This window comes from Uloborus diversus, chromosome 7 (assembly GCF_026930045.1).
Source record: "Uloborus diversus isolate 005 chromosome 7, Udiv.v.3.1, whole genome shotgun sequence".
NCBI lineage: Eukaryota > Metazoa > Arthropoda > Arachnida > Araneae > Uloboridae > Uloborus > Uloborus diversus.
This window is the reverse complement of record NC_072737.1, coordinates 132,750,812-132,763,898: the sequence shown is the minus strand read 5'-3', so window position 1 is coordinate 132,763,898 and position 13,087 is coordinate 132,750,812. Positions and strand designations below refer to the sequence as shown.

Below are 13,087 nucleotides of genomic sequence, written 5' to 3'. Positions count from 1 at the left end.
AGGCGGATTTAGGACTAAGTTTCTGGGGGGGGGGGGGGCAGGATCTTCTTTGAGAAACATTTTTAATCCCCCCCCCCATGTTTTGGTCTGTTTTCCTGTGATGAATAAGGCCATGCTTTACCTTTTTTTTTGTGTGTGTGTGTGTCGTTTTCATTAATGTGTTTTCATGCTGTCCTTTTTGAATTGACCTTAAGAGGGGTGACTGGTATCAAGACTGACGCAGGGCTCCCTTTTAAGTTGGATATAGAATATCTCCAATTTTTGGGGGTCCGGGGGTTTCTCCCCCGGAGGATATTTTGTAAAATGGATATAAAATTTTGCATTTTGAAGCCTTATAAAGGTTAATTGGATAGACGAAAATCTCGGAAAAATATAGACAAATTTAAAAAAAAAAAGTTTTATGATTTAAATGTGCTTTGTGATGTAAGTTAATACTTTAAAAGAAATGGTGTAAAAAAAAGAAAGAAAAGATAGGTAATGTAACCTTGGATATCATTCGGTTTAGAAATATGTTCTTTGGCAAACAAAGTTAAAAATTAGTTTCAAAAAAATGAAACATTTGACTGGATTGCAGGAAATTCAGAAAAGTTATAGGATTTTCTTCAGTATAACTGCAGTAGTATTGCAACAAATTTTGAATATATTAATGGAAGACAAAGTTTTACAAATATTTACACGATTTTCAAACATGTTTTTAAAATGCTCCCTTATTAACACAATAAACACATAGAAATATGAACCAATCTCTCATATTTTACAATAAACAAATTTTTAAAAAATGCTGTAACAAAACTTTCTTTATATATAAGTCTAATTAGGCAAAGCTCTAAACAAATGAAGAACAACTAATTTTGTAAAAATTAAAAAAAGGAATGTAATTTATACAAGAAAGTAGTATCAAACCCAAGTAGGGTCGGGTCAGTTGAGGTGATTGGAAAAAAAATCAATGCTTTAACTTGGGATCTTTCCCTATCTCTTAGGTAAATTGAGAGGTGGGGCACCCTTAACTCACATATCCAAAGAGATTAAATATACATGAAACATTCGACTTTGTGGATACTGTGGTTAGCAACTGAAGTCCAATTTCATTTACCTCAGGATGTTTTCCTTTAAGCCAAAGATTGGTCAAATGGAAATAGCAATTTTCTTCCCTACAAGGTTGATGCAGGTAGAAAATTGTGACATATGCATTTATTCATCTCAGATGGTTAATAAGTTCCAGAGCAACATTACTGAACCTGCTGCCCATGGGCCATATGAAGCAGTGAGAAGCTAAGGGATGTAAGTGCCAAAATTAAAAATTTGGAGATAATCAGCAGAAATAGTAGGAGAACCTCTCCTCTGTTTTAGAGCAAAAGATGGTATTGGAAGCTCTCGGGGGTGCTGCTATACAGCATGATTAGAAAAAGATTTCAATGAAAGCTACCTAGGATCTGAACTACCACAGAAGAAAATGTACATTCTTTTGTAAACAGTTTTCAATACCATCTTCAAAGGAGGCAGTGAGAAGCAAAGGGATGTAAGGGCCAACACTAAAAATTTGGAGATAACAAGCACAAATGGTAGGGGAGCCTCTCCTTTGTCTTGGGGGCAAGAGTGCTAGTAGCTCTGGTAGGTGCAGTTAAACAGCATGATTTAGAAAAAAAAAATCAATGAAAGCCTACCTAGGACCAGAACTTGAAACGTGTTTAACTTAAAGTTAGAAAATGTCTACTTGCATCCCTTTGCTTCTTACTGCTTCAAATAATGGTGACACCTATGCAGTTGTTTAGAAATACAGGGTGGCTCAAAGGTCATGTCATAATTTGAATTGACCGCCACTTTTGCAGATGGGGCCAAATGTCACCCTATTTTGATATTTATGATGTAGATATGTGGTGAGAGAATTAGTTTTCAACAAACCATGGAGGGATACACACCTCAAGAACGTGGATTTATTGTTACTGCTTATTTGACAAATTTTAAGACTGTTGTTTTAAGGCAACATGAATTTCACTGTTGTTTTCCCTGTCGTTGTGTTTCATGTGCTCGAACAATTAAGCCAATTCAAATATTATGACATTACTTTTGCATCACCTTGTATTTGGAACTCTCTTGAATGTCTTCCTAAGTTGTTCAGTCATCATCCATAGTCTAGTTTTAGAAACCCCATGCAGTACCTTTCCATTTACGCTGTGTTTCGGGTAACCCCAACGGACTCTAAGAGCTATAAATAACTCGAGAAACTAGAGCTCAATTTATCAACAGTTAGGATTACTTTTTGCTGGTGGGTTTAATTTATGAAGTGGGCTTTTGACAATTGTTTCATCACAGTCCGTCTTGTCTTCTATTTCAGCAAATGCAGCAGCTATAAATTTTTGTAGCTTAGGTGGCAGATCATCAACATCTAATGATGACCACTGATGACGATCTTTATTGAATGTTGATTTGTATAGCTGACTCATAGTTAAAGATTTCTTTGGCGTTATTTCTGAATCGCTGTGTAATGTTCGAGATGTATGTAAAGGTGATGGAGATGCTGAGCTGTTCCTTGAATCACTGTAACGACTGCAGCTGCTCATGCTCTCACGTCTATCAAATTTCAGATCTAGCAAGGAAAATATGTATTTAGAAAATAAAATCAAAATGAAAAACTATAACTATATAAAACTTTGAACACAGAAATGAAAGTAAGAGATTGTGATAACTAAAGTTAAGTACTTATAATTTTTGTATTTTAAACGTTGTTTTTATCCTTAGACAAAACATTTTATCATTTTAATACATAAATCACTGGAAACAAATTTTAAATAACCAAACATAATCAATTTGCGATAGCTAGAATTCCTATAACTCAAATAATTACTATAACTCGAATTTTTTAACAGGTCCCAATCCCTTTGTCTTCAATTTCATGTTAATTATCTTCCATATCTTGAAATTTACTTCTGTTAACTTGAAGGGATTGGTTTTAAAATGACTCAAAATGTGAGTAACAAGAACAGAAAATACTTTCAAGTAAAAATTTGAAAATAATTTATTCTTCTCTTGCAATTCTTGCACAGAAAATCTGAAATTCAAAAGAACATCAGTTGAAGTGTGCAATAAAGGAATAACACGGTTTCTGTTGCTGTATTGTTTGAACTTAAGTGTGCATGAATCATCAGTAAGGAACGGTTTACGAAAGTTTGACTTCTTCAATGAAACTAACACTTTGAGAGACAGTAATTATTAAAGTTGAAGAAAACTTTAAAAGACGTTGAAGAAACAGATGGCAATTCATATGAATCAATGATTTAATCAACCATAAAATTTGATTAAAACATCAAAGTTTGCCAGGATAAGTTCATACAAACCACAAGAGAAAACAAATGAGCTGCTGAAGAACTATTTGTGAAAAAGCTTCAGTAATTACTGTTGAACGAATCTCCAAACTATTTACTGCAACTTAAAATGACAGATTATCCTACAAGAATGAAATATGAATTTAAAAAATGATTTGTTTTGCTTTTTGTTTCATTCTAAATGTTTTAACTTAAACTGTGGAAATTTTCATTAATAAAATAATTTATACGTCCTGTACCCAGTAGCAGAAACAGCGTGACAATGCGACATCCGTTGCGGACTCTAGAGAACATCTGCAGACTATTCCTTAGTTGAGGAATAAAAAAATTAAAATTTTAAAGAAAAAACATCTTGCATTTCAGTCAGGGATGGGTATTGGACTGTCCAAAATTGGTTAAGGACAGAACAGATGGTTTTTACCCTCCAAAACTGTCTAAAAGTGTCCAAAAGTGTTAAACTGTCAAAAGTATGCCAATGCTAAAAGAGTAATCTAATCAGTTTGTATTTATTGCAATATTCGTAATGCAAAATATAAATATAATTAAGCTTTAATTAATGAGTATTTGATAATATTTTTCCCCAAAATGTTCATTCAAAAAATATTTTACTTAAAAAAATTGTCACTATCTCTATTACATAAAAACTTCCTCAGGTAACAATTGGTACAGTTATGAAAGGAAATTCACAACACTAAAAATACAACTAATTTCAAATCCATTCATAACTCAAAGGAATGTTATTAAATGTGCAATATTTAGGGGCAGCAAAGGAAAAAACTTTCTTTAATTGGTTTTTGCATGTAAGTTTTACATGATGTTTCAACGAAAATTATTTTTTTTAATTGTAGATAAAAGAACAATAAATTGATGATTAAATGTATGCACTTTAATACAATACATTCTGTAAGTACAATGAACAAAAACTACAGTAACTTGAGAATTTTTAGAAACAAATTATTGACATTTTCCTAAAGTAGTCAGGTGGTAATTTTGTTTTAGATCATTTCAGTTCAAAAATTGTCATTTATTGCATTTAAAATAATTATTGCACTATATTTTGAACACTTCTATTTGCACACATGCATAAATGTCGAAAGATTTGGTTACTATTATGCGGGGAAAAAATACCGATTGAAATATTTAATGAAGTATTAAACTTCTATGTAACTAGATTAGAATCAGCTGTATAAATAAGTTACACATACTGGAATATTCATTATTGAATAAATATTCAATGTAAAACATAACTTTGACACATTTTGTACTGTTTTTGATATTTTCTCACAAAATACAGTTTCTCTAAAAATGTTGTTTTGGACAGGACGGTAAAACCATGGTAGTTACCGTGGTTTTTACTGTAGCGTCCAAAACCCTGCCATCCCTGATTTCAGTATACGAATATTTGTATCACATTTTCAGGGATATGGTTCACAGGTTGTATGTATTTGTATTAGCATCTTATTTTCAAGCGTTTATTGCACTGATTGAGATTTTATGATCATTCTATAGTTGGTTTATCTTACAGATTATTTTTGGGCTTCTTAATCTGTGTTGGAGACTGTTAAAAAAAATCTGCTATCCGGGTTCTGTAGTTTTATCAGTTGCATAAAAATTAATTAAGAGATTTTAGGTGTTTTGTACTAAAATATTGGAAACCAAAACTAATGATAAATCGAACTAATGAAAGAACTGCTACATGAACAATATATAAATGAAAGAAAAGGTTGACATTGGATGTGGGCACTGAATACCTTTTTTTTTATTTATTTATTTACAATCAAGCTTTTGCATATAAGAATTGCAGTCTAGGGTGTTAAAACTATTTGAGACATATATTTATTTCTTTGGGGGGAAAAAACTGAATATCACTGCACTGCACATGTGAAATGTTTGAAACATATTAACAAAGAATTAACATTATCATGATTAGTTTATTTAACATATAACAAAACTATTTCATTGAAAAACTTAACATGCTTGAAAAATATGTAAAACAAATTACCTTGTGCAAAATGGACAAACCTAAAGATAGGTTTTTTTTTTCGCAAGATAACTTTAAAGTTCAAAGTAACAAGATGAAGTAAAAATCCATAACTAAACTATAGCATAAAAATCAATGAAAACATGAAATTTATTTCTGTTTCTGAATATTTCAAAAGAATTTTTAAATGTGCAATTTCCAAAATAAACATTCTCAAAACCTCATTTATATTATTTTGCCAACTATTGAACTTTCTGTTTTTGCTTCAATCACATTCTTTTAAAAGTTAATAGGACTCGAATTTTAATGTTAAAGAAAATCCTGCTTGTTTACTGCCACCACTATTTATAACTTCTTACACAATTTGAAAAATTATTGCACTGTGCAAGACATGCTTTATACAACAATATATGTTGCGCCCAACTTAAGAACATTTTTTTGAAGTAGAGTTAATTCTGATTTTCTATTACTTAAATTTTGAACCCCTCCTCCCCTCCCACCCTTTTTTTTTCATTGGATCTCATCTCAAACACTTGATTTTACTGAAAGAAAAAAATCATTTTAACTCTCAGAAAAGATGGGAAAGCATTTGATAGGGCCATTTATTAGCAAAGAAAATTGCATATAGAATTGCATTTACTGTCTGACCATTGATTATATGGAAAGGTTAATATTCAGTTTATAGGCCGAAATGGACGAATGTATTAGTTTTGCAGGGGTGGTAGTTTGATTGTTACAAATGTGAACTTTTGTCTTTTTCTACGCAGTTTTGTACAAATGACAATTTGTTCACTGCAATCATTTTTTAAATCTATATTTCATCTATATTCTTACTACAAAAAATATATATTTTTTACAACATAATTTTGAGCTTACCATTTTGACTTTACATTACCTGACTAAATGAAAACATTGAATTTTCTTTTTGTTGTTTCCATAAAAACTGTTTGTTTCTGCTCTTTTCCAACTTAGAGAATGCAATAAATTAATTAGGCACTAGTGGCATCATAAAACATGTGCATCAAAATCCCATTGCTATTTTTCCTTTTCCCTGCTAGATTCATTCAGATGGAATCGTCTTAACTTGGCCGACTGTCAAATTACATATAATCCATGGTTAAACCTCAAACGGTACAGAAAAACTTCAACAGAACACTTGTAATTTAGCATCAAATATGTAATACCTTTGACTGAATAATCTTTAGTAGGTAAAATGTCCAAATCACTGAATCCAGAATTTGTCCTCAGATCTGCACTCAGCTCTGAGACTGAACACTGATCATCACTTCTAATGCTTTGATCATCCAGTATAATTTCAGGAGAATCCTCTTTCCTCTCATTATCAAGCGATGAGAGAATGGAATGAAGAGGGGAGCTTTTCTCAGCAGAACGATAGTTGTCATGTTCACAGTCATGAAACAAAAGGGATAGTTGTGCTGCAATGGAGAGAAAAGGCATTTTTAACAACTGTGCATCAAAACAAAAAGTGAAGTTCAAAAGACTTGAAGTTTTTATATTTTTAACTAGTGGTACCCGCAGGGCTTTGCCCATAGTTGAAAATTAAAAGGTCATTTGGTTCGCCTGTATATTTACAAATAATGGATGACAAATTTCTCGCCAATTGGCTATGTTCATCCGCTCTCCCATTCCATGTAATGATAATTTCGTAATTTATCTGTCCATCTTGTGATAATTTTGCTCCGGAAAATGTTCTTAAAATTGAAATAGAAGAAGAACAAAATCGAATTTTCGAAAAATCGCATTGAGGTGCACACCCCCATGCTACAAACTAACTTTGTGCCACATTTCATGAAAATCGGCCGAACGGTCTAGATGCTATGCACGTCCCAGAAATCCAGACATCCTACAGACATCCAGAGAGAGAGACTTTGAGCTTTATTATTAGTAAAGAAAGTAGTTTAGTTTGGGTACAACTCCCCAGATGGGTGACATACAGGGCAAACCGACCCCATCCCTCGCAGTGATGCTACTGCCTTATATCTTTTAATACTTAAATCAAAAGAAAAATGCAATAACAGCACATTTTACAATCATAAATCATGTACACAATAATGGACAAATTTGATGCATCAAAACATATCACTTCACTTTATGCAGAAATTAAAAGAACTAAATAATAAATCATATAAAACACTGAAATGACTAACTAACTTACTAGGGTCAGGAACTCTCCACAATGAGGAAACTTCCATCGATTTTATTTTTTCTTGGAGTTCCTTAACTCTATTCCCAAGAATTCTAAATATAAAAATAAAAATATATAAATTAAATAAATACATAAATAAAAATAATATTAAAACAACCTTTTTATATCAACTCAATATGATTTTTTTAAGTAAATTTTCATAAACAAAATATTTCAATCTCTAATCGAAATTTCATTATTTCCAGGTATATTTTTTGCCAATACAAGTGGCAATTCTCAAAAAATTAGTCTGTGTGGAAATGTTTCTTCATATCAGGCATTTTTTAGGAGGATACCAACTATGTATCATAGTCACAGCAGAACTTTTTTTTACCCTATTTTGTGTGTGTGTGTGTTTTTTTTTTTTTTTTTTTTTTTTTTTTTTTTTTTTTTTTTTTGACATTTCAAACAAGATCCAGGAGACCCCCAAACATAGCTTGATCTAGAACAGAATTCATTTCCTGCAAGAAAACCAGGCAATTTGGTGCAGGAATATCATAGGTATCAGAAAGATCCTGCACAATGGAACAGAAAGATGACGAGTTTTTAATCTTGCGTTTGTCGACTTACAATAGTTTAGAGCATTACTTCTCCAACAAAGTTTAAGGCACTTCTTAGTCAACTTTGGGCTTAAAGGCTCAAGGGTCGATTTTGCACAACCATTAATCACCTAAGACATAATAATTGAATAAATAACCTTTGTGCTTAGAAATAAAGAATAGGTATAACAACATTTTAACCCAAAACATAACAGGTTACAGCAGCCACGTGCTCAAGGGTTTCAAGGAATCCCTTTTTCAATGCAACAAAGAGTGAGCTTTAGGATGCAGTTGCAGTCATCTGAGAAAAGCAACCTATCATAGTGATGGCTATTGATAGTCTATCCATCCATCTTCATTGATTATACTTAAAAAAACTTTCCAATAAACCTGAAAAAAACATTCTTAATAGAGCTTTTAACACTAAGAATTTGGTTGCTTGGCCATTCTTTCCACCAATTAGTTTTCAGATTGCTAAGATTCTTAAGTGATTTTTATTTTTTTCCTATAAATAAACAAAATTTCTCTCCTCTTAGAGATTCAATTCATCCTCTTTTGTTGTGGAATTTTAAAAATTAATTGTAATTGTGGGCTTGCATACATTGGACAGACCTGGTGCTCTTTGAAATTTTACTAGAAAGAAACTAAAATCTATGGGGAAAAAACTACAGCTTAATAGATCTATCATTGCTCAACACTGTTGGGATTCAAATCACTCATTTAATTTCAACTCTTATCAAATTATCCAAAATTACCCCAATTTGTCAAACCTTGATTTTGGGGAATCTTTCCACACTCTGAAGAACTGGTCAATTTTGGTTAAGGATCTTACTGCAATACTATATTTTCTTCAGTTTGGCTTCCATTTTTATAAATGGTTTTTGTTCACTATTTTTTGATGTAACTGACACCTTCCTGTCATCAACTATTCCAGTTATTTATCTATGCATTTTCTTATTAATATTTTTAATAGTCTGCTTGCATGTTTTGTTTTGTGATCAAACGAATTTCAACTGCTTTTCCTTCATTTTGTTCCTTTCTGCCTTTCTCTAAATGTTATAGTTTTTCCAATACATAATTTTTCCTGACTGTAAAGTACTTGCTACTTTATTCGGAATTAATTTCATTAATATGACAATATTTATTGTTTAGCGGATTTTTGGAAATTCATTATTTAAGAGGATACATCAAAATCATATTAAATAATCAAAGTAAACAACTATGAAACAACAAATTTTTAAATGGTAAATGTAGTTCCAAATTTCAATAACTTCTAACGTATTTATAAGTTATAGTTCTGTAATGTAAACATAGATACAGTGTTGTAGGGATAGTTTTTTTCTTACCGGAATTTAAGAATGAAGAAATAAAAATGTATATAAAATTGCCATTGTCATAATGCTTTGTTTATCAACCAACGAAAAAGGGGGGATGGATACTTCTTTAGAAAAAGGATTGAATCCTACACAATACAAGCAACAATAGTTTAAAAGCACATCAAGCATAAATTAGAAAATTGAACTCCTTTTTCAATGCAAAGGAGTGAGTTTTTGGATGAAAATTGGAGGTTTATCCATAAGCCTTAAAAGTTTAACTACTACCTGTAAATTTTATGGATGATCTGTAAAAGTTGGCAAGCCTGGAAAAGTCATCCGAGAAAAGCTCAGACTTTTCTTCAGACACCTTTTCTTGGATAACTTTTCATCCTAAAGCTCTTTTCTTTCAATTGAAAAAAAGAGTTCCTCAAAACCCCAAAATAGATGTCCGCAATCAATTTGCTAATTTGTGCTCGACATATATTGCTTACTGTTGTTATTTTGTTGCATAAAGGTTTATACTCATTTTCTATGCAATATAATTGTGCAAAATTTTTATACATTAAAAACTCTTATTGATAAGTTTAAAAAAAAATTACACATCATTTATTTCTCGTCACTATATAGAGTATTAAAATAAACACTAATGCCAAATACCAAACAAATTTGATAAGTGTGGATAATAGGAATGTGGCATTACTGTTTTCACCTTGCACTAGTTTTAGCTTACACATTTTTGAAATGACGCTATTTATTATACGGTTTGAAAAGATTTTTTTTAGATGACAATTTTAGGAAGAATTCCGATACAGAATTAAATTAGAGTGCTTCAGAGAAAAATTAAAATTTTCATACAAACTAAATGATATTACTTGAAACAATCTTCTGAAATGTTGTTTCTCCTAGTAAAAAAGCACTAGAATTTCCCTAGGCAGTCATTTAGGAGGGGCTAATTCCTCCCCCCCCCCCCCACTTTAAGAAATCAATGTAAATTGAACCTATCTATATGGAATGTTGATGGTTCAGAAAAAAAAATTGAGAAATACAGGTTTCGAGATATGGAGGTTTTGATTTTTGCATATAAATCTAGTTTCTATACTGTCAGTAAACTGAATAAATAAATTAAATACAATTTCTAATGATTTAATGCAATGCCATAATGCATACCTCAATGAAAAAAAAATCTGTTAACAAAGTTTGATGATTGACAGTTTTATTTTTATCTACAGTTCTTTTTAATTTCGCAAGCACTGTAAATTCTGTGTCTTAAACAGTGAAAAGAAAACTAGGTTGTACTTCAAATTTCCTTAGAAGCGAACTTTGAGCTTCCAAAAATGGGTTTTATGTATGAAGTATTCGAGAAAAGCAAGGAAAAAAGTATGAGAAATTAATTGAGATTGCAGGGAAATTAAAAAAATTCTACATATGCAGTTTTTCAAGATACACAGGTTTCAAGATAGACAGGTCTGACTTATTCACATTGATGTGGGCATGTTCTTATGTATTTTTGATATATCACTATAGTGATTGTCACAATACACTTTACCTCTTTTGGAAACGTTTGAAATGACAGGCTTGAATAGTCATACTGGTGCGCTCTGGTCCCACTACACCTAAGACACCATCTTAATGTTTGACAGAATGATATGATTCTGAAGAAGAGTGGGGGAACATGTTCTCTAAATATGTTATTAAACAATCAAACTCTTTAATTTCTTAATGGTAAATTAACATACTTCGAAGCATGAAAAGAACAGAAAATATTTTCACACATACTTTTTTTCAGGAAAAACTAAACTTACTTATTCGTTTTCTTTTGATGAGAAAGAGCAATGCTCTTGTCACTCAATGCTTCTAACAAGGTGATAACTAAATTGCGAAATTCAGTAGCATTTGAGGACTTATTCATCAAATCAAGAAAAGGTTTATTCTGTAATAATTGTTCCACTGAAAAATAAATGAATAAACAATTAAATTACAGTCTGAGACATACAGAATTATTTACAGCTCACTTGATCTACTAAGTACAGATAAAAAGTTTTGGCTGCCATATATTAAGTGCCTAATATAAGGAGTGAGACATAAAATGGCGAAATGTAGTTGAAAGTACAAATTAAAATGATAAAAAGTGACTTAAAATTTGCTAGCAGCTATTTTGCGCCAAAAAAAGGGAGCCTCTTTTTAACTCAATAAAAGAGGTCCCAGGCAAATATATATATATAAAAAGAAAAGAAAAGAAAACAGACATAGAAACAAATATGTGTCAAAAGAGAACATACATAGAAGAGAAAATATGGGTAGCCAAAAATAAAAAAAGTTCTATCATCCAAAAGGCAGGACAACGGCAATCGAGGTATAATATAAGATATGGAAAAACATAAAAGTACAGATTTCCAAGTAGTAACTAACAAAATGGCATTTAACAAGTTTTTAACAAGCTAAGCCCCAAATGCAAGCTTTTAGTTTTGGGGGACATCATAAATGTCACTTTGGGCATAAACAGGAGTCTAGGCCAATTTTTAAAAATATGTCGTCACAAAATGCTGCTTGGGCATTTTTTGGCCACTTAAAGTGAAGTCATGACCCCGCTGACTCCCTCTCTGAATCCACACATGGCCAAATGAGACAAAGTTCTGAAAAAGTCCAAATAGAATACAGTGGAACCATATAAATGACTTTAGCCGAAGAAAACTGGAAAGTGAAATCACATGACCCGCAATGCTGAGCAATGGAAAAGGGTCCTAAATCATGATTGTTGACATAATTTTCATTTCCTTACAGAAACTAAATGCAAGCTTACTTTGATTTATATAAGATACACCACATTTAACAGAAGTATTGTAGCTAAGCAATTTTCACGCTACCTGATTTTTCTTTTTCTTTGCAATTTTCTTTGCTACCTGATGACTTACTTTTGGGAAAAAAGGCAAAACATGTGTTACATGAATAACATAAGAGTTACATGAATGATCTAATACACTGGTTTCCTTTAAAATAACAGTATTTTTTAATTTGATGTAGATGGAATCAAACTCGTAAGTAGAATCTCCCATTCACCCAACTCATGTATTAAATGGAGTTTAAATCATTTGATGTGTTCTTATACATGATAAAAATTGCAAATACAAAGAAAACTTTGAAAAATAATAATGCTCAAACAATATTTTGTGACTGAGTTCTTGTACTCTCTTTTCATGCATAATTTCATCTTCAAAAATAATTCTTTCATTAAGTACCTTTTTTGAATGATGTAAAAAATTAAACCTTTAGTAAGACGTTCTAAACAGCAAATAAAAACTTTTTAATGTATTATTTAATTGGTAATTCAAAATTTTTCAGCAAACAAAATTAAAAAAAAAGATTTAAACATACACCCAGAGAAAAATTACCTTGTTTAGCACTTACAGCCAATCCTGAGGCAATAGTACTTCTCATTCCACCTTTTGCACGCTTTTTCTCCAAAAGGGCCTGAAATTTTAATCAAGATTTAATTTTGGATATTCTTTCCTTAAAGAAAACACACACACACACATTAGTATAATTAAAATATTTCTTTTATTTCTGAATCATTGTTTATCACAAAGCTTTTTGGTCACTTTTCATTAAACTAATACAGATACAATACAAATGTGACAACCAGAAACAGGCTCTAGGCCCAGCTAAGCTGGTCCTATTGGTCCCCAATGAAGGTCAATGGCCTCTTAAATCTGGTAAACTATTCC

At 31.4% G+C, this 13,087-nt stretch overlaps 1 protein-coding gene across 1 annotated transcript in view; it reads right to left on the bottom strand.

Moving 5' to 3' along the window:
- Positions 1–738: 738 nt before the first annotated feature.
- LOC129226128 (coiled-coil domain-containing protein 149-like) overlaps positions 739–13,087 on the bottom strand; it is a 33,552-nt gene continuing 21,203 nt past the window's right edge. The window contains exons 8-12 of the mRNA XM_054860726.1: positions 12,755–12,833; positions 11,168–11,312; positions 7,481–7,563; positions 6,489–6,740; positions 739–2,587 (exon numbers count right to left, since the gene is read on the bottom strand). Coding sequence (XP_054716701.1) covers positions 2,241–2,587; positions 6,489–6,740; positions 7,481–7,563; positions 11,168–11,312; positions 12,755–12,833 — 906 coding nt within the window. The 3' untranslated portion in view covers positions 739–2,240. The remainder of the gene's footprint in view (positions 2,588–6,488; positions 6,741–7,480; positions 7,564–11,167; positions 11,313–12,754; positions 12,834–13,087) is intronic.